Genomic DNA, 23,079 nt, shown 5'->3' with positions numbered 1-23,079 from the left:
AATTAATTTTATCTTAATGTTCCTTTTAATATTCATGATTCTTTTTATACTTTTTTCTTAGTATTTATTTCTATATTTTAATTAATTATTTTTTAAAAAATTATTTTGCTTGTCACGTGATTGTGTGTGACCATTCGCAAGGATCGCTGCTTAGGGTTTTTTATTAGAATCGTCAATTTTTTAGGAAGGAAGTGAGCAATCGGGTGTCACTTCTATGTACTCATATATTATGGTTGTTCGAATTTAATAGAACAGTGATTACTCATGATTGTGTACATGGCGATGGTATGTAGTATGTGCGCGGTAACACCAAGTAATGATAACTTGACTTAACAGCTGATCGACTGTTTTTTTTATGATGTTATTTTAAGAGGAATAGAAATTAATTTTACAAACTTTGAAATTTTTAATTTCGAAATTATGCGAATGCTTATATTAGCGCATATGGATACATCGCAAAAAATATATCGTGATAACCTGTACGAATTACAAGTGTCTTAATATCACTAAATTTTTTAATTTTTTACAGATTTTTTAAAATTAAAAATTTGAATTTTTTCTTTTTTTTTTACTGAAATTATCTATAATTAAGAATTGGATTTTTTGCGAATCTAAACTCTTTAGGGAGGAGAATGGATAATAGATTTCGAAATTTTTCGAGTAATTTAAAATAAATTTTAATTTTGAATTTAAATGATGCAAAACTTCTTGCAACAAGGATAAAAGACAGCGATAATAACATTTTTCTTTCTTGACATTTGAAAATTATTTTTAAATATATTTTGCAAAAATATTCAATGTTCTAAAATTGCTCTGTTTATATTTGAATATTCCTTGCGTACGTATACACACTTGTGTATGTAGGGCATTACGTCAGTTTATCTATATCGACGAAAAAAAAAACAGATTTTTTGTTATATTGATTATTTTATCATACAAAAATGGTAATTTCGACTTGTATAAATATATTTATGAACTGAATTTAGTTATAATAAATAAATATAATTACAATATACAGTGATTAAAATATTATAATTATTTCTATATTTAGATCCAGAATATCTCAAGAAGATTACATTATTCAAGTGTTGGTGTAACAGCTACACGTACTGCTGTTAGATGGCTATCGACAACAGGTTCCGTCAAAGGTGAGAATAATGTAGCTTTTGTATCTGAAGATGAAAGAGCAAAAGCTGAAAATAATTTTATTTCTTTCTCAAATATATTAAAACTATTAATACATATTATAAAAATATAAGTTTTGCATTATAAAAACATTTTCTTCATTTTCAATTACTGACTTGAACATATTAGTTTGTGCTGCAAAATAGCAAAAATTAAAGAATCTTGTAAATCCTAGATATGTTACACTATCATTTCTTTAAAACAAGAACACAAATTCTGTATAATTTTTTAAAGGATCTTCTAAAGGAACGGGCAACATGGATGATGAAGTCCTTTTAAAAGATGTATGTTTACACACATTATTTTCTTCAGGAGTTTTAATTCTTTATTATTCTATTAGAATTAATTAAAATAATTAATTTTTTACATAAATAGGTTGGAGATTGCGGCGTAATAGTCTTAAATCGGCCTAAGGTGTTGAATGCCTTAAATATGCACATGGTTCAAAAGATTTATCTAACTCTTAAAGAATGGGAATCTTCAAAGAAACTTGTAATAATAGAAGGTGCGGGTGAAAAAGCGTTTTGCGCAGGTGGCGATATCAAATCGCTCGTCATACCATTGAATGAACCAAAAGGAGAAACCCTGGGTGCAGAATTTTTCAAAAAGGAATACACGTAAGTTGTCGTTGTAAAGAACTGTCTACTTAAATACAAGCCAACATTATTTTATATAATGGTGAGCAAATTATAAGACATTTTTTCTCTTTTTTATAGCACAAATTATTTGATTGGAACATACAACAAGCCTTATATAGCTATAATTAATGGGATAACAATGGGAGGTGGCGTTGGATTATCTGTACACGGCAAATACAGAGTCGCCACGGAAAAAACGCTTTTTGCGATGCCCGAAACGGCAATAGGATTATTCCCTGATGTCGGCGGAAGTTACTTTTTACCCAGATTGAAAGGAAAATTGGGCCTCTATTTGGGACTGACAGGACACAGATTGAAAGGTAAATGATTATCATTTTGGAACAGTTGTATAAAACATGTATATACAGAGTACATACATGTATATACAGAGTGACATAAGATATCACATCGAAAATATATAATTAAGTAGATCTTGTTATTTGGAGACAATTTTTTCTCAGCAAAAATATTTAGGCATCAATAATTTTCAAGTTGTAAGCTATTGAAAATAAAGGGTTTTTCGCAAACTATACATTGTGGAAAATAAAATATTAACAAAACCAGATTTTCTAATTAATTTCAAGTAGAGTTTACTTTAATAATATTTTAATTTAAGGTTTAGTTATAAAGATACATGATGGCAAAAATTGATTGGGAACATGTTAAAAATAATGGCTTCCCTCGATATTTTTGCTGAGGAAAAATCGTCTTCAAATAACGAGATCCACTTGTATATTTTCGATGTGTCAGACATCCTATATAAATATACATATTTTATTAAGGTATTGACGTACTTCTCGCTGGAATTGCGACACATTTTGTTCCATCGGAAAAAATAGCGGATTTGAAACGCGACTTGTTAGCATTGAAAAACACTGATGACATAGTTGAGATTTTAAATAAATATCAACCAAAATTAAATCATGAATTCAGTTTGGCGCCTTACATGTCTCAAATAGAAAATTGTTTCTCTGCTCCTTCCGTTGAAGAGATAATTGAAAGGTAAAGTGTAAGACATGTGTATCGATTAAAAATTTGCATTTTTTAAAATTTATAATTCAGGAATGCAATTTTTTCTAAAGGCTAAAGAAAGATAATTCAGAATGGGCGCAGAAGAACGTAAAAATATTGCTCAAGATGTCGCCATCCTCTCTCAAAATTAGTAAGAAAGCAATTGATGAAGGAAATGGAAAATCTTTGGCAGAGTGTTTAGAGATCGAATACAGATTGGCATACACTTCTCTGATCAGAGACGGTGATTTCTATGAAGGTAATTAGAGTTTAATTCGCATCTATTTTCTTTTTATTTTTAAATTAATATCTCATTTTAGGTGTCAGAGCTCTTTTGCTCGACAAAGATCAAAAACCGATGTGGAAGCCGCCGTCCTTGACCGATGTTACTGATGAATATGTAAATAAGCGATTTGCAACACTTCCTGCAGAAAAAGAATTAAAATTACGCGCTAGCAAACTATAAGGAAAAAGCTTTATTATGAATATTGTTACGAAAAAATAAATCCTTAGAAAATTGTTTATATTTAATTTTGTACAGAAATTATAAGATTTATAATAAATATTATTATCTTTAATTTCTTTAGATATTCAATTATATATATATCTATATTTTTCATAATATATTGTATAAATTTATCAGAAATTTCCTAGTCACAAATGGCATAATATACAACTTTGTAAAATATAAAACAACATTTTATTCGTGTAAAATAATGAAGGAAACATTATAAGTACTTTTACAACTAAGTACTATTATGTAAAAAATATGTATCTTTTCTTAATTTTTATTCTGGAAGCAATTCTTTTAAATTTGTCTATATAAATTCATCAGCCAAATTAACAAAATTTACTATTTACATATTTGTAAAATTTCAATTTTTTTACAATAAATAAATTTACAGACAACATAATTGAAGATTGTTCCGTAACATGTAGCATAATTTGTGTATATATATGTATATATATATATATATATATATATACACATATATATATATATATATACATAGATATATATACACACACCGACGTTAATTTTTAACTAATATATCTCGACTATAATTGAAATATGCAACTTGATTATTTCCTATCTAAAAAACAATATAATTAAACAATTTAACAATTTTTATTATTTTAATGGACTTTTATAACTATTGCGAAAAATTCTGATAATCACATGTATTCTTCATGCATTTTCTGAACAATGGATTTCCAAAATCATACAAAATATTGGCACAAATACATGACTATATAAGTAAAAATTCAAATATAAAGGTAAACGCCAGTGATTAAATATAAAATAACATTCAGTGATGTCACATATTGATTGATTTCATACTATAATATACTATTAATTTTATAAATTATTCACACAAAAAACAAAATGGGAATATTAGCAATCTTTCATAAATTATTACGTATTACATTTCTTCAACTTTTTAGAAATCATAAAACACATGAAATTATTGACCGTTAAATATATCGCTGACCAAAAAGAAAAAATAAATCTACAAACCTGGAATTCTTAAATAATTTATTAGTTTTATTTATCAAAACGTTTTTATTTCATTTTTCAGCACGTATTAATGATTATTCTTCTAGTGACTCGCAAAATGATAGGATTCCATAAAATCTATGATGAAATTCAAAGAATTCAGAAAAAGGTACGACACTTTCCCCGAGTTTTTTTGCACGTCAATGTCAAATAAGGAAAATTAAAGTCCTATCATTCGCGTGTACATTATTTTCGAGAAAATTTGTCTCTATTTGTGAAAAATCTTCTCGAATTTCGTTTACTGCTTGGATTCTCTATCTCTTTTGAGATCGATGAAATGGTACTCCTTTCCTATGCTGCTGATTTCATGTGAAGATATTACAATTCCAGTATCGATACCGTTATCAGAGGAAAGAGAAATGTATGATGAAACTGTTGAGAGAGAATCTGTCTGTCATGTGTGTACAATAATAGATACGTTCAATCGATATACTGTGCAAGCCAACGGAAGCCTTCCCCATATCCCTGTCGCTTCAAAACTGAGCACATAAATAGTTCCAGTGGACGGCCGGGTATCTCATTACGAGCGACTTTGCCCTAAAAGTAAAAAATCACTATTGCATATAAAAATTTTTAAGTACAACGCATTTCTTCGGCTACTTAACTTTAAAATAGGTTCTCGTAACCATTCTAATTTATATAACTATACCTTTCCTGTTGTTTGCCCATACAGATTGAAGAAATTCCTAAGTTCATCCTCCGAAGCTGCTGATGGTTTGTCAATTTTATTGCCTAACACAAGAACCGGACACGCGCTGAGTTGTTCATCAGTTAATAATGCATCTAGCTCGGCTTTTGATTCTGGTAATCTTGTTCTATCACTCGCGTCAACGAGGAATACTATCGCGTCCACGGCCGGAAAGTAATCCTTCCATACACGACGTGCTGGAAAAATTCAATTCACACCGATATAAGTAATTGTACAATTGTAAAAAGCATTTTGTAAGGTGTAGATTTTGTATGTATACCTTGAGTATGGCCTCCCAGATCAAAAGTTGTAAATCTCATATTTCCAATAGACAGTTCTTCGGATGCTAAAACATGAAAAAGACTATTGATAACTCAGCAATACAAGTTTAAATTTCATAATTTGTTAACTGTAATATAACAGAAATATACATATATATATATATAATCTATATTTTGTAGTTTGAAACAGAAGAAATATATGTAGAGGCTTCATTATGTAAATATATATAATATAGAAATTACAATGAACAAAAGCTATTTATTATAAAATAATAAAATGTATTAGAATAGATTGTCATTTATAATAATATGTATTTTTAGGAATTGCTGATGATATAAGTAAAATATAAGTAGGATTGCAATATAAATAGGACACAGGAGAAACAAATAAATTAGTTAAAAATTAATTACTTGGATGCAATGTGGGTACATGTTGAGCTAAACGATCATCCTTGAGCATATGAAGCAGCGTTGTTTTGCCTGCATTATCCAAACCTAAGAAGAGAAGTTTGCCACTCTTCTTCCATAGTCCTGAAAATAACAGAGGAGAATCATGCAGATCAAAATCACTAACAGATTTACAAGGAAACAGAATTTCTATCTAATAAACATATAGATAACAGAATTAGTATTGTCTCTTAAATAATGAACAAAACGCTTTTTAAAAAATGGTCTTTAATTAAAGAGTAAGAATTAGTGTAAGATTGTTCCAATCCGACAATTATCCGTGTGACAGAATTCTTTAAAATAAACATGCACAGACAATCTCTGAACTATTCTATATTATCACAATGACAAAATCACAGCATTGTACATGAAATTATTCCAACGTTCTTGACCTTTGATACAATTCTTCCATGTCAATTACAGAGGGACACATTGATGCGAGAGAAAATCTACTCACCAAGATAATTCAGCACTCCGGCAAACCAGTCCCAAATAAACATATTTGTAGCTACGACTGTGTCTCGTCTAGTTCCGGATATATGTTATGTGTGTTAACTAATGAATGACTCTGCAACAATAAGTAAGACAAGTTAACGAGATCATTGTCTGCCAACGTAATCGCGTCGATTCTTTTAAAACCCGTCCTTGAAACCTCGGTTATTATTCTACGAAAGGATGCAGGAAGTACACGCGATGAACCTAGTGCGTCGTCGTCAACACGATAGCCCGTTCCTGTGATTTTATTCCTCTTTTAGTTGCACCCACCTTTGATCCTTAATCTACCGTCTCTCTCTCCCTCTCTTTCTCTTTCTAATTATATATGCTCGTTTCAATCTTACACGCGAAAAAAGTGCAGGAAGAGCTGAATGGAATCACGATGCGTGCAATTTTTTTTTTTTTTTGACATTTGATATAATATTGATGCACGATTTATAAATCGAGGACGACGACTCACCGGAGATCTTTCTCTCTTTCTCCCTCTCTCTCTCTCTTTCTCTTTCGTTCACTGACACTTTAGTTTCTCGTGCAAAGACTTTTAACTTGACACGCGGAGACGTAAAATCGAGGAGCGATCGTTCGGAGATTTTCGCGCGCACAAGACGTTAAAGGCCGAACAGCTGTTAGCTCTCAACTGTCAACTAATATATGTTTGACGTACCCACTGTGAAAAAAGCGTACGGAGGCCGCGGGGACGGAGAAAAGTACTTTTCCTCCCATAGAAAGAGCAACCCGACCGCAGAGAGCCCCGTTGGCTGGCAGTTGGCACTGGATGACGTCTACTTCCGTCCACCATGATGCTTGCGCAATAGGATTATATCGTGGGCGCGAAATTTAAAAAACGCCAATTTCTCTTCCTCTACTCATTTTTTCTGCATTTATTTTAATAGAGATTTCCTCTTATAAATAAATAGAGAAAAAATGAATAATATACATATATTTAATATTAAGTTGTATATTGAAATATTGAAAAAATTATACATATAATATATAAATGTTAACTAAATTTTTTTCATAGATTTTATACTCTGCTACGTGACATTGCAAGAGAAGAAAATGATTTGCAAAGTCATGCTTCTGCTGACAAAGTTACAAGTCATTATCTGATAATATATATTGAGAAAATTATCTTTGAAAGATAGAATTAAAAAAATGTAAACAGACTAATGTCTTATCAATTAATGAAGAAGTGGAAGGGAAAAGATTATAGTACATGTTCCACTGTATCTTTGCTTAATAGTTTTTATTATTAAACGCGTTGTGTGAGATATTTTTTCAAGTAGAACTTTATGAAATTATTTCTACAAATTTTACACGCGTCAAATGTTGCTTAACGAAAAAAATAAAATTTTTATAATTGCTTATTATAACTTTATACACATACGCATACGAGAGAATTTTGATTTAATTTTATGACAAAAGTGCATTTATGCATCATAAAGTTTAAAAAAATAATCTTCATCCTCTTATTTGCGTTTCAAAAATGCATATAGAGAAACAGAGGAACAAAAAATACACACAAAGAACATTACTTCAATACGAATGAATTATTACTGTATCAATGCTTAAACCACTACATGTGTAATTACTTATATCGCAAGAAGCCAGCCTATCTGTCTAAGGATACTCAACACTTTCTTATCTCATATCATCTTTTCGTAATCGCTACACATCTACATCTTCTCTAGATGGAGTAACTATCTAATTAAATATTATTCAATACTAACGAATTAAATTAAAGTGCACAGTTTATTACAAAACTTAATTAATGAGATGTGTATAACATTATATTCAAGTCTTTTGTAACTTAATGTATCAAGAGTATTGATGTGTTGAAAATTGCACGATATTATTAATTATTATAATTATTTACATTTGCAGAATTAAAAATGTCTTTTTCAAGAAGAGAAATGAATTACGTACACGCCTATTGCGTGTGATCTCGAATTATAAAGAATAAACGTTTGGATTTAAGTTTTGTATCAAAACCTGCTGGTGTTTGTAATGTCGCAACATTGTAAACTTAAACTAAAACTTTATTGTACAATTACTATCGAATCGATTATCGATCACAAATAAATCGTGATTTGTCTAAACTATATCCTGCCTAGTTTTATTTTTAAGAGACGAAGCAGGCCACGATGACGGAATCCCGCTCATTTTGCTGGGTGGTAAAGCATACACCCTGCCCGCAGGGTCGTGCGTCATGGTCTTACTGCTCTGAAAAGTAAAGAACGCTGCTAAACTATTGCAGCACAATCAGTCGAAAAAGTAACGCATCTTTAATCGCATCGTAGAGATCCATTTTGAAGCGTCCAGAGCATCAATAGTGTAAGTCAGGTTGTAAAAATCGAACTTCAACAGGGAAAAACCAATAAACCGATTTGTTGTACCAATAAATATACAGACATTTTTTTCCCTCATAGCTACATAGATCTATTATTATTTTACTTGTTTCATCACAATTTTCTTACGTCATAGATTCACAAGGTTATTAAGCACAGTGCTTTCTATAGTCCAATTTGCATAAACTTAAATAAAGGGTTTGTTCTCTATTTTGCTACATTGGTGCAGTAAAGTTGGAGGTTGGAGCAAAACAAGTTTAATCTTTTCAGCTGAACTGACTGCACTAGTTCAGAATTTATCTCTCTTTTCCTCCAATATGGAGTAAAAAAGATGAATTAGTGCAGCCAGTTCAGCTAAGAAGAAGACCTAAAATATTTGTCTCGCTTAACTTATTGCACTAGCTCACCAATGCAGCAATAGATAACCCAAACTGAGCAAGAGAACTTGTAACGACATAAATTACAGATTAATAGGTTTCTTTTACGGTATTCTCGAGTTATCGAACTTCCTGTTTAAATCGCCGGGACTTACACCGATCCACTCTAGGCTCTCCGTGCGCTCGAGGTTGCTTGATGTGTGCTTAACACGAGTCTGGGCATCACCTGCTGCGCGCTCGAATTCGCGCCTGGACTGGCGACGAGGGTGGTATAGGGGGGTTGTTGGGAACAAGTTCGCATGTGAACCGACCAGTGTGACTGCTGACACGGGTAATCGCAATAAGCGGTGTTCCAGCAACAGTAAAACATCGCTTCCCGTCCGCATTTGGCGCACCACTGTTTCCGCTTTATCTCTTCAATACAGCGAACCCTCTCCTCTTCGGCCTCTTTGCGAACTTCCTCGACCGATCGCAACTTCTCTGCCTCTAGACTCGCGCGCATCTCACGCATGGTACGATCTGGAATTCAATCATGTTCTCTATAGTGTTTTTCTTTTACAGTGAAAAATTTCAAAGGGAAAAAGAAAAAGAGATGAACATACCAGTGTTGTGTTTCAATTCGGCCAGCTGCTGTTGATGCTTCCACTTCAAGTGTTCGATCTGCATCTTTAGATAGAATATCCCCTGACAATTGTCGGCAATACCGTTTTCACCGTTAATGTAGGTTTGAGCCGCCTCCTTATACGCTTCTTCCATCAACTGGCCCATTCTTCTTGCCAGTTCGTTCACATTTTGATGTAGACGCGCGCTGATCGGTCCGGCCTGCGGAGGCGGCAGTTGATAACCGGAGGAGGATGTTTCTCGCTTACTCGGGGAAACCTGGACAAACTCGTCTGGATCGAACAACGGGCGAGAGGATGTAATTTGTGGATTACGTGATTTGTTAGGGAAGGTCTTCTTAGCTTTGCTCTCCTTCTTCGCGAGTTCTTTGAACGAATTGTGCTCTTTTGTCATATCCTTGTTGCTCTCGGCTGTCGACGAAGCTTGCTTCGCAGCCTCTGTCTTCCCACTGTTATTCAGCACAAAGAGCACAACGGATTTATCTGCTACGGGATTAATCACAACGGGTTTATCGGAATTTACCGACGACGACGAAATATGAGGGATTTTCGCAGTCGTAGAAGGTGGTGACAATGTTATGTCGATCTCGGGTATCTTTTGAGTACCCGACGATTCCTTGTTGTTTAACAGCGTAGCCTTGTGTACTATCGTCGCGCCTGGCAAACTCGGCGACGACAGTCTCTCGTTTTCCTTGCTCGTGATAATAGATTTCAGCGCCTTCTCCGCGTTCAGTTTGTCGACCATCCTCGTTTTCGGTTTGTACACTTTGGTGATCTTCGCGACACTCTTCGTCGTATTTTCTGTTTGCGAGAGCACCAACTTAGGATTGATGATATTTTTCAAGAGGTTTCTCTTCTGTCCACGCGACGTGCTGGATGATGATGATGATGATTCATTAGTTGGTGTCGTAGACTTAGGCGAATTCTCCGTAGAGGATTTTAATTCGTTTTTCGATTTCGGCGAACTATTTTTTTCCGTGATATGTTTGTAAACATTAGAAGTTGACGTATTGCTATTTTCAGCGACATTATTGATGACGACAGTATCTAATCGAGACAACATTGTTTTTGCGGTTTTCGATTTCTCATTTTTTACCGTTTTGTTTTGAGCAACCGTTTCAACTTTTTTTCTTAATTTACTATTATCCTCTAGATTCGTCTGCGAGTTTGGAGTATCCTTACCGTCTGCTTTTTGTACTTTTGGTGGCGTAGCTTCGCTCTCCTTTTCATGCTTATCAGACTCTTTCGAGCTAACGTTTAGCTCGTCATTATCAATCGACTCGTCATTCTGCGAATTGCCTTTAATCGGGAGATTCCGTCTTCTCACGGGCGTCTTTTTCTTCGGGGTCATGGAGGGTTCGGAATTGGAAAAATGATTGTTGGGTTCGAGCGGATCGTAATTCGGCAGCATCAGCTTAATCTGCATCGGGTCGTTCGGGTTGTACTGCACTTTGGGCGGCGCAAACTTGAACTGACCGTAAATAAGCGCGAGTTTTCTACAGTGACGAGTGATTTCGCGCACGCATTCGTCCATGTCGGACTTTCGTTTACGCGGAGACGGCGCGGGCGGCTCCTCGGAGTATAGATAAAGATCCTTCAGCGGTACCCAGGCGCGATCGTGCTCGCCGAAGAAGCGCACGTCCACGAATCCTTGGGAGTTCACCCGTGGCATCGCTTTCGCTGGCCAGAACGGGAAACCCTTTAGTTTGGCCCACACAAGCGGATGTGGTCGACGACAAGGCTCGATGAACCACGACGGCTGAGGCCTCGGCAGATTTCTGCCGTGTGCGTAACAATCGGGACAGCCTTCGATCTCCGAAACTTCTTGGCGCGCCATTTTGATGATCTGCTTCGCTGTATTTGTCAGCTTCAATGTGTCCGCATAAACACCACCACCTATCAAGTAAAGATATGTAACTTACTTGTTTACTCATCTTATTTACAGATTTAGATTAATTATATATAATATATATGTAATATAATATATATGTAATATAATATATATAATTGTATATAGATTAATTATATATAATAGCTATGAATATGACGGCTCAATGGTTACATACACGTGTTGAACACAATGCAATTGTGTTGGATCCATTTCGCGTCGGCCATAAACGCGTCAGTGCTGCCGTAGAGCTTGGCTCGCACATTTGACTCCAAGAGACTCAAGTCCATCGGCTTGATGACGTAATCCAAATAGTTTGGCACTTCTGTGAGGTCTACCGGTTTGCAGAATGGTTCAGACTGTGGAGCAGAAAGAAAAGTTATTTAGCAATAAATATCTATGTAATGTAATAATATTCGCATATTCGATGAAAAGTGATATACGTACGCCAGGATAGTCGCGTAATCTCTCGACCACATGCTTGAGTAACATGCACAATTGATCCACGGACAATTGCGCCATCGCCACGGAACGCGTTTCCGCATTCTCGGCCTTCAAAATGGTCACGCATTCCCCGCATATCCATTTCTCCAAGGAGGACGGCATGCCGCCTATACACTTGCGATGCCATGAACGAGGACATGCGGTGCAATGAGCATCGATGTTTTCCTTATGACATCGCCAGCAGAACTGGTCGTGAGTGCTCTTCAATCTCTTCCTCTTGCTCCTAGTGCTGCTTTCCTCGACAGAAGATTCCGTTGCTGTCAAAGTACTGGAAATATATTAACATCTTTCTTCAAGACAATTTTATAATACAATTTCATTTGTTTTATATAGTTGAAACAAAAATCATTTGTTTTATACATTTAAATGCAAATTTTCCATGGAGATGTTACACTAACCTTAAAGATTTTCGCTTTCGTTTTAAAACAGATTCCACTTTTGCAGAATCTTTATCATCTTCATTTTTAATATCCTTCTTTTCATCCGTATTTTGAGAATCTGCATTTGGTGTCTCCTGCTTTATATCCATATTTGGTGCCTCTTGCTTCTTATCTATCTCACTGTCGTCCAATTGTTTCTTAACAGTTACCAATGAATTTGAATCGTGTTTGCTTTCGTTTTTTACTTTATCAGCATCCTTTTCCTCTACATTTGTATGTTCATCGCTTACATCTAGCGTTAAGCTCTTCTTTTCCTCTGTATTAACAGCATTCTTCGATTCATTATTCTGATTGACTGACGAAACAATCGATGGTTCCTTATCATCAGCTTTAGACGATGCAGCTGCATTTATTTTTATTGCGGCAGAAGATTTCACAGAATTTTCATTGTTTTCATGGGATGCCATTTTGGTTATTATCTTCGGTACAAAGAATCTGATTGGAGAAAAGTATCAGCATAGATACATATGTCTACACATATTATCTATTTATGTAATCATAATCACATTATCAGTCTACCATATAGTTAACTGGTAACGATTACTGCGATAAACCACTAGAATAGGTTTGCACGCTAACATAAGATACATTTACTGCAACAATGTCCAAATATAAGAACAAGCAGTAACAATATTATCCATCACAAATGCTGAAAAAGCTACATTTCCTACAGTGCTAACAAATGCTGCTGTTAATAGCAGCAATTTAAGGATAGGCAACAGTAAATATCTGGCTTGAACACACTATGTAGGCATTCTCGCGATAATTATCACTTTCGTAGACCCATCCAAAGTGCTGCTATTTGCAGAAGCACGCGAGTACAAGTGAGAGAGAGAGAGCTGCTCGAGTATAAACAGAATCTTTACCTTGTAAGGTGCTCCTCCAGGTAATACAATGCTCTATCCGCACGTGTTACCGCTCTATTATCGCTCTCAAAACATTCTCGCAGCCGCGAGCTGCGCTTTACGGACTTCTAACGTTAGTAAATAGCGATGTGATGAAAAATCGTCGTTCGCTGCTTTATTCACTCGGCCCTCATATCGAGGGAGAATTCGCCTTCGTACGATGCCCAATGTCTCGAGTCTCGACCGCCCTCGGTGGCGCCATCTCTCGGCGATCCTCCGTTTTCACGACGCTGACCACGTGACACGTCCCTCGTCCCGCTTCTTATTTGGCTGAGCGTCTCTGTGACAGAAAGAAACTGTACATAAAGCTGTCAATCTCTATTGCAACTTGTCCTCCTCTCCTTTTTTTTTTTATATATTTCAGGATATATTTAAAGATATCTTTTATATATTTAAAGATGTTATATCTTTAATATATTTATTATAGATATTGAAAATATATAAATATAATATATTTAAGGATAAATCGTATATTTAAAAATATTTAAAATATATAAATAATATATTTATATATTTAAAAATGTTATATCTTTAATATATTTATTATAGATATTTAAAATATGTAAATATAATATATTTATATATATAAATCGTATATTTAAAAATCTTTAAAATATATAAATAATATATTTAAAGATATTTAAAATATAAAATTATATATTTAAAAATATTTAAAGATAAAGAGAATATATTTAATATATTTAAATTTTATTTAAAGAGCGGAGGAAGAGTTTCTTCGACGTAAGATTGTAAGCAATCTAAATGAATTTATCGCTTACCGTTTTTTTTTTAAATAATAACGATGACGATGACGATGTTGCCTCGAGCTTTTTTCGGACGCTGCGATAAGAATTCCTGGGACACGACGTCGCATCGTCGACGATGGCGAAAAATGAGGTTAGACGTTGTTGCATGATCGCGTCTACGAGGAAAAAGACTCGACTAATTTTTTGCTATACGTACTGTTTATCCGTCTCTCCCGGGAAGCGCTAAATAATGATCCTCGCTAATGAGTTTGATGAGAAATTTCGTCGCGAACGAGATGATCTTCTGTGTTATTCGTCGAGCCGAAACGTCAGAAGCGATGAAGAATGTGTTGCGCATGAATAAATCACGACGTTACATAAACGTTACGTTAATCAAACAATTTGCGTCAATTCCTTGCGATGGAACCAGTTTTTCTTCATCCATGGATAAGACACAATTGATTGAAATTGTACGATTATATCATCCTCGCCGATGTTCAAATAGGTTATGTGACGCGCAGTCACGTGGTTCACGCGTCATCCCCTCCCCCTCTCAGCTGTCAAACTTTCTCTCTCTCTCTCGCTTCCGACTGCGGCGAAGCGATATCGCGACCGAGATGTCAAAACGAACGGCGGTGACGGATTACGATTATGGATCGCGTAGATAGTAAACAGTCGGAAGTACAACAGCTGTAAACCTTAATCTAGTCAATTGCAGATAAACGTGGAACGCGGTGAGGCAGATCGCTACGATGAAGATCGCTCGTTGAAACGTCAATTAATCGCGAGGAGAGCTCGAGATTGGCGGAAAGGAATTATGCCTCGGAAATTCTGTCGATGAAGAAGTAGCCTTAGGTTATGCCGTTTCCTTGTCCAAGTGTTCGTAGCCTGTTATCAACGAAGGACTCGTCGGCCGCCACGTAGAGAGGACGAGATTTATTTTTTTTTTTATTTTTTTTTTTTTTGTGATAAAAATGGGCGACCACATCGGCGATAACATATTGATCCCGCAGGTCGACAATGTCGTGTTGATCGACAGGAGCGATGGCAGTAACAAGTGTATGGATGGGACCCTGTGCATCAGCGGTCATCATCTTATCTTATCTTCCAGACAGGACGACGGTCAGGAACTGTGGGTAGGTGTATATCGTCGATATTGTCCAAATAATAATATACTGATTAGGGTTTCTTATTGTCGCTGATCAAAAAATTGAAGGAATCAACACTTCTCGACCAATACTGGTAATTTATTTAATGAATCTCGACGTTTCGACCAGAATTTTGGTCCTTTTCAAGTGTACTATTTAAATGTTAGAGAGAAAGTTAAACTAATTTAATATAATTAAGTGATAAAATGTCATATCGACACAACAGTAGTCTTCTCTTTCTCTCTTTTTTAATATTTATAACAGAGATTGTGAGATTTAGCAAATAAATAATTGCTAGTATTGGTCAAGGAATATTTATTTCTTTAATAATAATAGAATTTATAATAATATAAATTAATGTCATCAATTTGATCAAGTTCTCTGTTTTTGCCAGTTGATGAATCGCAATATCGATGTCGTGGAGAAGAAACTGAACACCCAGAGCCCAGGAGGTAGCATAATATTGAAATGCAAAGACTTTCAGATCCTTCAGTTAGATATCGGTTCCACCAATGATTTAATCAATGCCATATTATCCATAGAAAAGCTGATATCGTTAGGTAATTTAATTGTATTTATTGTATTTACATTGTTCGTGAAAATGGGATGTAATTCTGATTCATTTACTTTTACAGATCAGACTCTGCAATATCCATTCTTCTATCGACCACAGACAACCAACAACGCCATGCAAATAGAGGATGGATGGACAGCATTCGCGCCTGTCTCCGAGTGGTCCAGATTATTGGCGGCTCACGGAGACGAGTGGCGGATTAGTTACTTGAATAGAGATTACAAAGTGTGCAATTCGTATCCATCGGCAGTCATAGTGCCACGCCAGATGGACGACAAAGTTGTTATAGCCTCCGCTGGCTTCAGGGATGGTGGAAGATTCCCTGTTTTATGTTACAGGCATGAGGGAGGGGTAAGTAATAAATTCTACTTTTGAAAAATCAAAATATGAATATGCACTCGAGTGTGAATGATTCATTGTAGAGCATATTATTGAGAAGCAGTCAGCCGTTATGTGGTGCTACTGGTAAGAGATGTAAAGAAGATGAAAAGCTGTTGAACGCGGTTTTAGGTCCTGGAAGACGCGGGTAGGTATACTATTTAAAAATCAGAACTATTACTTTCTCATAATTGTTACAAATCATCGAATCTTTTTTACAGTTATATAGTGGACATGAGATCCATTAGTCAGGCGCAGAGTGCTAGGGCCAGAGGTGGAGGTACAGAAATGGACACTGCTTATCCACAGTGGCGAAAAGTACATAAACCAGTTCCTCGACCGCACGATTTAGCGGATAGTTTCTACAAGTTAATAGAAGCTTGCAACGAAGTGAATAGTTCCACTTCGCAGTGGCTGTCGAGGTTGGACAGCAGCGGGTGGCTAACCGCCGTACAAAGTGCTTTAAACGCAGCTTGCGTCACCGCGCAATGTCTGCATCAAGAAGTCGCTGCTGTGTTAGTGCATGGTGTGTGTGTATTAATATAATATTTAATATATCATGAAAGTTTATACATATTCGTATGATTCGCATGTTTAAAAAACCATCTAATTATCATCTCATTCAAAGCATATATTAATCGTAATAATTTTAATATTTACAGGCAGTACAGGTAGAGACTCTACGTTAGTAGTAACTAGTTTAGCCCAGGCAATACTGAATCCCGATTGTCGGACGGTACGAGGACTTCAGGCGCTTATAGAACGCGAATGGTTGCAAGCGGGCCATCAGTTTTTCAGTCGAACTCGTTCCGGAGCCTATCAATCCTCGAGCTCGCAAAATCCAACGCACGCGCCGACCTTCTTGCTCTTTCTCGATTGTCTTTATCAATTACATCATCAATTCCAATTTAGTTTCGAGTACACGGTAGATCTACTTATCAGACTGTACAAGCACGCTTATTCCTCAAACTATGGTACATTTTTAGGTCTGTATGTCAAAGCATTAAATTAATTGTACATTTCTCTTGTTTTAATTCTACATTATTTTAAAAATACAATGTTTATGCGTTTCTACAGGTGATTCGGAAGCAGAGAGGATAAAGTTACGATTATCAGAACGAACTTACAGCTTGTGGTCGTACATGAATCAACCGGACGTCCTAGAACAGTGGATAAATCCGTTGTACGAGCCGAATCCGGGGGTGATCTGGCCCAGCGTCGCCCCTATCAGTATTAAACTATGGAGAGAACTGTATGTCGCGCATACGAACGCCGCTTCATGGGATGGTATGCTTTCCTATGCGAAGCAGATCAAGCAGAATCACACGGCGGTGCGCAAAGTGGCCGGACAGTTGCACGCGCAGATCAAGCAAGCGTTGGAGGAGATCCGTTCGGACCCGGACATGTCGCGAGGGGATGCGGACGGTCAGGAGGAACATCCTTGTATCGCGCAATTGAGCCTAGAGTCTCAGAGTACTTGATATAGATTTGTAGAAACCGAGAAGGTCTAAAGTCCGCGCTGCTGTTCAACGATCTTGTCAATATGCCTTCGATTATACAATACCACGTTAGTTCGTAAGGATCAACGGGCGAATAATTGCCACGAATGCCGAAATCCTGCGTAATAATGAGTTCTCGGTCAACTCTTCTTTCTGATCTCTAAGATTTAAAAAGAAATATCTATTCGTCTAAAAAAAAAAAAAACACAGAAAATGGCTCTATCGGTTTTATAAAACGGATTATCTTTGTTGATATAAAAGTGAATCTTGTATATATCTATGTGTAAAAGATATTTCGGATAATCGGCGTTACATACATTACATTATTACTACGATCTTCGCCTGTAAAATTCGCACCACTAAAAAAAAAAACACGTGTTCTATGCAAAGCGATTCAAACAAGACAGAGATGAATTTGTGATATTTTTTTTATTTTACAAATCTCATAACTTGTATCATACCCACGTAATAGTAATTTTAGCGGCGTTGTATTATGCAACGTACACATATATATATCACATGTAATAATTTATCGAAATTATTATATGTAATATATATATATATATAAATTTTCCCCCTCTATATACATGTATAATTTATTTATCCAAAGGTAATATAATAACCAAATAAAAAATGGACTCTATATTAAAAATTCACCACGGAGGAGCGTAATTGCGAGGGTAAAAACTGGCGAAAATTTTTCATTCGAGCGTACAGAGAGAGAGAGAGAGAGTGTAGAGGAAATCTCGCTTGTTCGGGGGTACGGACGAGTTTTTACCGTTATTCGGGAAGGATGGCGGATCAAAGAGAGAGGAAGAGAGAGCAAGTTAAGGGCGGGATTGTTGCCGCTGCCGAGGCAAAAGGGGGAGAAGGCTGGAGGGGAAAGCGCGGCAGGTGTTCACACACAAAGAAACTGAAAGGGAATCCCACGGCCATTGGCTCCGCACTCAGGAATGCATCGAGTTTCGTCGGCACATTCGCATTTCGCGATCAAATATACGTACACACATGCACGTATTATCTTAATACAGTCATAAGACGAACAGAGAAGAGGGATGGGGAGAGAGAAGAAGAATATATATGTATGTGTAGATATATGTATGTTTAATGTGTGTCGAGTTGCGTAAAAATTCATCTTGGGAAGAATGATATAAAAAGATAAATCGGCGTAAATTTTTTTTAAGTATAAATAAAGGCGAAGAGAATCTGTATATAGAATCGTTTGACGCTATAGTTAAAAAAAGGGTCTATTTTGTAAAAATGCTCTCTAAGCTATTATATAGAGCTCTGTAAAAAAGCTATAGAACATTTTCTTACAGAATATACGACCTAATCTCGGAGCGTAAAATCCTCACTGGAGTAACAACGAGTAACTTTTTTAAGAGACATGAAACAACAAAAAGTGGTTTGTTGTTGCTCCAGAGGACACAATTCGAAACTTTCGGCAACAACGAGCAACTTTTTGTTGATGTTCCACGTTCTTTAAAAAGTTTCAAGTTACGTCCTCACTGGAGCAACAATAAACAATTTTTTGTTGTTGTTCCATGTCTTAAAAAAGTTACTATTTGTTGCTCCGGTGAGGACGCAGTTTCTATGTCCTTACTGGAGCAACAACGGACAACTTTTTTAAGAAACATGGAACATCAACAAAAAGTTGCTCGTGAAAAAATGGATCAATTTTTTGTTGCTGTTCCATGTCTTAAAAAAGTTACTAATTGTTGCTCCGGTGAGGACGCAGATTCTATGCCCTTACTGGAGCAACAACGGACAACTTTTTTAAGAAACATGGAACATCAACAAAAAGTTGCTCGTGAAAAAATGGATCAATTTTTTGTTGCTGTTCCATGTCTTAAAAAAGTTACTAATTGTTGCTCCGGTGAGGACGCAGATTCTATGTCCTTACTGGAGCAACAACGGACAACTTTTTTAAGAAACATGGAACATCAACAAAAAGTTGCTCGTGAAAAAATGGATCAATTTTTTGTTGCTGTTCCATGTCTTAAAAAAGTTACTAACTGTTGCTCCGGTGAGGACGCAGATTCTATGTCCTTACTGGAGCAACAACGGACAACTTTTTTAAGAAACATGGAACATCAACAAAAAGTTGCTTGTGGAAAAATGGATCAATTTTTTTGTTGCTGTTCCATGTCTCTTAAACAAGTTACTATAGTTATTGCTCCAGTGAGGACGTAGCTTAACGAATCGAATTTGCGCGGGTGGCGAAGGAAGGAGCCTCATCTCGAGGATCCTTGAGAATAAATAAAAAAAAAATCTAGATTTCGATCTTACGCCGCGTTTCCACCGTTCGCGTCGTCCGAACAAACGTGGAGGTGCTTTCTCCCGCGTTTTATATCGCGCGTGGAAATCCCAAACTTGCGGATGACGCGAAGACGCAGATAGAACGTTTTTTACGTATTTATAGTGTATTAAAATTAAAACAAACATATATATATATATATATATATATATATATATATATATTCGTTCGCGGAGTCTACATCTCCCAAGGACTAGAACGTCCTTCGACGCGTTCACGACGCCATTGTGTCTCGACAACGCGCGCGCGCGCGCGCGCACAAACGAGCGAGAGCGCGCGGAGAAGATTATTATACCGGTTTCGAATCCGCGCGACGGAGATCCGTGAGAAATCGCGATCCCGCGCGACCGTTACACCTCGTGGTAAGGATATATAACGTATAAGGTACCACTATATATACGCGCGGGAAAAATGTCTTTCTTCACTTTTTTCCTCGAAAAAGAGCGACTCTTCCAAAAGAACGAACGGAGACCAAAATATTTCAAGTGGTGTCCGGCACACGCACGCTTATTCCGTTCTCGCACCAGGTCCAGTATCCTTGGATGAGTGTGGATCTAGTCACGGATATTGTTTGGGAACGTGGACTCAATCCAAACTCATCCAGGGCCGCTGGACGGGCGGACGTTCATCTTCTTCTCTTCTTCTTCTTCTTCTTCTTCTCTTATTCGCGTCCACGGGATGAAGTATCTTGGCGGAAATTTCCTCTTCTTCAACGTGCAGGTTCCAGAAGGGGCCGAAACGACGTCGACGGGGCCGAAAAGCAAAGTGCGATGCGTTCTTCGAGAATGGCATTAGCGGCCTCAACTCTCTCGAAGGTGGGGGCATTCTCGGAGAAGGGGGCCCACGCCGCTCTCCGGGTTCCCCGTTCCAGCTCCATCATCGTGTCGGTCCCTTTTCTTCGGTCTCTTTCTCTATCTCTCTCTCTCTCTCTTCTTCCACTCTTCTTCGTCCTCGCCCCGACACGATATCGTCTTTCTCCCTTTCCTATCTCTTTTCTCGGTGCAGGCAGGCACTTATGCCGCCGTGGCGAGGGGCCCTTAAGAAGGGGAGAGAAGGGTCGCTTTTTCCCAAGGCGTCCGGGGATCACAACAAAGAAAGATGCGATTTTCGAAGCGAACAGCGGAGAACGAAGCGACCGCCGAGAGACGTTTCTGGACAGCAGCCTCTCTTGCTATATACATGTTTGTGTGTGTGTGAGAGAGAGAGAGCGATGGTATATAGAGGGTCCGTCTCTCTCTTCTTCTCGTTATTATAGAGAGAAGACTTATACCGGAAGGCGAGGCCGTTTTCTCGAATAAAACGCGCTCGTTCGCTTCCGCGAATCAGGGAGATGAATGCCGGATTCTCTTTTTTATCAGCTCGAGAAGAAAGCAGCATATTATGGTCATCATTATCGTATTATAGTGATTTCCCAGGTAGCTTAAGCAAGTACGTCATTTTTGACGTCATTAGACGACATTTTAATGTTTAATGACGTCGTTTTAATGTTTAACGACGTCAGATTGCTACCTAGGTATTTTATCATTATTACTATACCAAGCGTACGTCATTTTGACGTCGAATGACGTCATAGATGTCAAAATGACGTCGTTTTAATATTTAATGACGGTACGTCATTTTAATGTTTAATGACGTCAGTATGCTACTTATTGGGTTACGTAGCGTCGAAATATATGTAAAAAGAAGCCCAAATGTAATTTTAAATTCAAATTTTGAAAAAAAATATAAACACTCGAGATGAGCACCACTGTCGAGAACAAAACTGCTATAAAGCCAGCTCCGAGAACGTTTTCTGCTTCTTACCTGAAATGAAAATTCGAAGAATTTTAATCACTTTGGTTCCATTTTATTGTTGAAATGGAAAATGTGGCAGGTAGTATACCTTTTTCAACTTACAATAGTGTATCCCTCGAAAAATTAAAATCTCGTGAATGTTTAACAATGAAGTAAAGAAGTAACATTTTCCTGATGTAATATTTGTAAGCGACAAAAAATTCGTGGTCGCGACAATATAATGACAGATTACTGTATCTTTCCGACTTTCTTAAAATTTACGTCGAACGTTATTTGTTGTCACGCTCTACAAATGAAAATTATAAAAGCAAAAAACACGTTTAGTAAAAATATTCAAAATTTTAAAATAGAGATGAGAGTGTTGGAAATTTTAGTTTTTATTTCAGTTGAAAGATATTGTAATAAATTCGTCAGGGATGAGAACAGAGAGCAAAATATAAAATGTAAAATTTGAAATAAGCGTGTATCTTTATATCTTTTTCGCTCTAAAAGATTTAAGTTTATATAATGTCGATTTTTTAATAAGCTATATATATATTATATCTTACTTTATCGCGAACGTTCAAATATGACGTTTTATATTGGCGAATCCTCAGGTATAGGATGTTGATTGTGTTGCGCAATAGCGAGCGTGACCTTGAACTTCATCTTCTTTTATCTTTCTCCCACAGCATCCTGAGAGAAAAGCTACACCGCAGCGGTAGTTCGTGCAAGGAGATTTCGTCATTCTCTCTTTCTTCCTCCCCCCTTTCACCCCCTCTCAAATAACGCAGAGTACCTTTATTATTTTTTAGCCAGAAATTCAAATAATAATATATATAATTTCAGTTTCAATTAATTTTTAATCTTAAAAATATGAACAAAATGTACAACTCTTGCCTTTCTAATTTAAATTTTTATTTCCAATTATTCTTTTTTTTTTTTTTTTAAATTACCTCGTTATGATTTCTCGTGCATCCTTCAAAAACACTTTGCATCTTGAATATTTTATTTTATTATCACATAGGTCTTCAGATCCGGTTGCGAACCGCTTGAGGCTCTAGAGGGGGCCCGCTAGAATCCGAGAAAATTCTCGTGATAAAAGGAAGAGGGAAAAGGAAACGACACAGGTAGCCAAGAGTCAGGTAGAAGCCAGGAAAATTTTATAAATCATAAAGTGACGTATGTACAACTGCTAACGGCAATTTTTCGAAAATTAAAACTTATTCTCTCGAGAGAAAGAATATTGAATTTCAAAC

General features: G+C 36.4%; 4 protein-coding genes across 12 annotated transcripts; 2 read left to right on the top strand and 2 right to left on the bottom strand.

The window, feature by feature from the left end:
• The first annotated feature begins 204 nt into the window (after positions 1 to 204).
• Positions 205 to 3,412, top strand: Hibch (3-hydroxyisobutyryl-CoA hydrolase). 4 transcript variants are annotated; one of them, XM_029313663.2, is made up of 9 exons: positions 292 to 479; positions 865 to 944; positions 1,052 to 1,148; positions 1,420 to 1,469; positions 1,561 to 1,802; positions 1,902 to 2,143; positions 2,606 to 2,825; positions 2,906 to 3,093; positions 3,155 to 3,412. In XM_029313663.2, the coding sequence occupies exons 2-9, from the start codon at positions 942 to 944 to the stop codon at positions 3,298 to 3,300; spliced, it is 1,188 nt and encodes a 395-aa protein (XP_029169496.1). In that variant the 5' UTR covers positions 292 to 479; positions 865 to 941; the 3' UTR covers positions 3,301 to 3,412. The 4 variants fall into 4 exon arrangements, with proteins under 4 accessions (XP_029169371.1, XP_029169496.1, XP_085340362.1 ...); XM_029313538.2 differs by lacking the exons at positions 292 to 479; positions 865 to 944 and adding an exon at positions 205 to 285; XM_085484236.1 differs by lacking the exon at positions 865 to 944.
• A 947-nt stretch (positions 3,413 to 4,359) lies between these two features.
• Sar1 (Secretion-associated Ras-related 1) lies at positions 4,360 to 7,086 on the bottom strand. Of its 4 annotated transcripts, none has more exons than XM_029304372.2 (6): positions 6,968 to 7,086; positions 6,266 to 6,376; positions 5,773 to 5,892; positions 5,361 to 5,426; positions 5,042 to 5,277; positions 4,360 to 4,929 (listed from the first exon to the last, which is right to left on the bottom strand). In XM_029304372.2, the coding sequence occupies exons 2-6, from the start codon at positions 6,306 to 6,308 to the stop codon at positions 4,813 to 4,815; spliced, it is 582 nt and encodes a 193-aa protein (XP_029160205.1). In that variant the 5' UTR covers positions 6,309 to 6,376; positions 6,968 to 7,086; the 3' UTR covers positions 4,360 to 4,812. The 4 variants fall into 4 exon arrangements, with proteins under 4 accessions (XP_029160205.1, XP_029160933.1, XP_029162267.1 ...); XM_029305100.2 differs by lacking the exon at positions 6,968 to 7,086 and adding an exon at positions 6,764 to 6,961; XM_029306434.2 differs by lacking the exon at positions 6,968 to 7,086 and adding an exon at positions 6,574 to 6,686.
• A 744-nt stretch (positions 7,087 to 7,830) lies between these two features.
• On the bottom strand, positions 7,831 to 14,664 carry Zmynd8 (Zinc finger MYND-type containing 8). 3 transcript variants are annotated; one of them, XM_029313255.2, is made up of 9 exons: positions 14,349 to 14,664; positions 14,165 to 14,240; positions 13,347 to 13,665; positions 12,439 to 12,915; positions 11,984 to 12,308; positions 11,715 to 11,895; positions 9,631 to 11,544; positions 9,255 to 9,547; positions 7,831 to 8,526 (listed from the first exon to the last, which is right to left on the bottom strand). In XM_029313255.2, the coding sequence occupies exons 4-9, from the start codon at positions 12,885 to 12,887 to the stop codon at positions 8,398 to 8,400; spliced, it is 3,291 nt and encodes a 1,096-aa protein (XP_029169088.1). In that variant the 5' UTR covers positions 12,888 to 12,915; positions 13,347 to 13,665; positions 14,165 to 14,240; positions 14,349 to 14,664; the 3' UTR covers positions 7,831 to 8,397. The 3 variants fall into 3 exon arrangements, with proteins under 3 accessions (XP_029169088.1, XP_029169164.1, XP_085340361.1); XM_029313331.2 differs by having other exon boundaries at positions 14,165 to 14,307; positions 14,520 to 14,664; XM_085484235.1 differs by having other exon boundaries at positions 14,165 to 14,664.
• LOC114939159 (myotubularin-related protein 9) lies at positions 14,537 to 18,386 on the top strand. The gene is made up of 7 exons (XM_029313419.2): positions 14,537 to 15,267; positions 15,674 to 15,839; positions 15,915 to 16,204; positions 16,276 to 16,379; positions 16,453 to 16,757; positions 16,894 to 17,217; positions 17,309 to 18,386. The coding sequence occupies exons 1-7, from the start codon at positions 15,106 to 15,108 to the stop codon at positions 17,710 to 17,712; spliced, it is 1,755 nt and encodes a 584-aa protein (XP_029169252.1). The 5' UTR covers positions 14,537 to 15,105; the 3' UTR covers positions 17,713 to 18,386.
• Positions 18,387 to 23,079: the final 4,693 nt, after the last annotated feature.

The sequence above is a fragment of the Nylanderia fulva genome, unplaced genomic scaffold, assembly GCF_048542155.1.
Source record: "Nylanderia fulva isolate GAGA-0341 unplaced genomic scaffold, ASM4854215v1 Scaffold3, whole genome shotgun sequence".
In the NCBI taxonomy this organism is placed as follows: Eukaryota; Metazoa; Arthropoda; class Insecta; order Hymenoptera; family Formicidae; genus Nylanderia; species Nylanderia fulva.
This window is presented reverse-complemented; position numbering and strand designations above follow the sequence as displayed.

What these genes read in the sequence shown, in the direction of transcription:
- Hibch (XM_029313538.2), top strand. Translation starts at nt 265, where the DNA reads ATGATTGTGTACATGGCGATG. An exon ending in TTTTTCAAAAAGGAATACAC is followed by an intron (nt 1,803 to 1,901) that starts GTAAGTTGTCGT and finishes TCTTTTTTATAG; the next exon opens with CACAAATTATTTGATTGGAA. An exon ending in GTTGAAGAGATAATTGAAAG is followed by an intron (nt 2,826 to 2,905) that starts GTAAAGTGTAAG and finishes TTTTTTCTAAAG; the next exon opens with GCTAAAGAAAGATAATTCAG.
- Sar1 (XM_029304372.2), bottom strand. Translation starts at nt 6,308, where the DNA reads ATGTTTATTTGGGACTGGTTTGCCGGAGTGCTGAATTATCTTG. An exon ending in TCTGGGAGGCCATACTCAAG is followed by an intron (nt 5,278 to 5,360) that starts GTATACATACAA and finishes GAATTTTTCCAG; the next exon opens with CACGTCGTGTATGGAAGGAT. An exon ending in ATGGGCAAACAACAGGAAAG is followed by an intron (nt 4,930 to 5,041) that starts GTATAGTTATAT and finishes TTTTACTTTTAG; the next exon opens with GGCAAAGTCGCTCGTAATGA.
- Zmynd8 (XM_085484235.1), bottom strand. Translation starts at nt 12,887, where the DNA reads ATGGCATCCCATGAAAACAATGAAAATTCTGTGAAATCTTCTGCCGCA. An exon ending in CGAAAGCGAAAATCTTTAAG is followed by an intron (nt 12,309 to 12,438) that starts GTTAGTGTAACA and finishes ATATATTTCCAG; the next exon opens with TACTTTGACAGCAACGGAAT. An exon ending in CGAATTGAAACACAACACTG is followed by an intron (nt 9,548 to 9,630) that starts GTATGTTCATCT and finishes ATTGAATTCCAG; the next exon opens with ATCGTACCATGCGTGAGATG.
- LOC114939159 (XM_029313419.2), top strand. Translation starts at nt 15,106, where the DNA reads ATGGGCGACCACATCGGCGATAACATATTGATCCCGCAGGTCGACAAT. An exon ending in AGAAAAGCTGATATCGTTAG is followed by an intron (nt 15,840 to 15,914) that starts GTAATTTAATTG and finishes TTACTTTTACAG; the next exon opens with ATCAGACTCTGCAATATCCA. An exon ending in CGCTGCTGTGTTAGTGCATG is followed by an intron (nt 16,758 to 16,893) that starts GTGTGTGTGTAT and finishes TAATATTTACAG; the next exon opens with GCAGTACAGGTAGAGACTCT.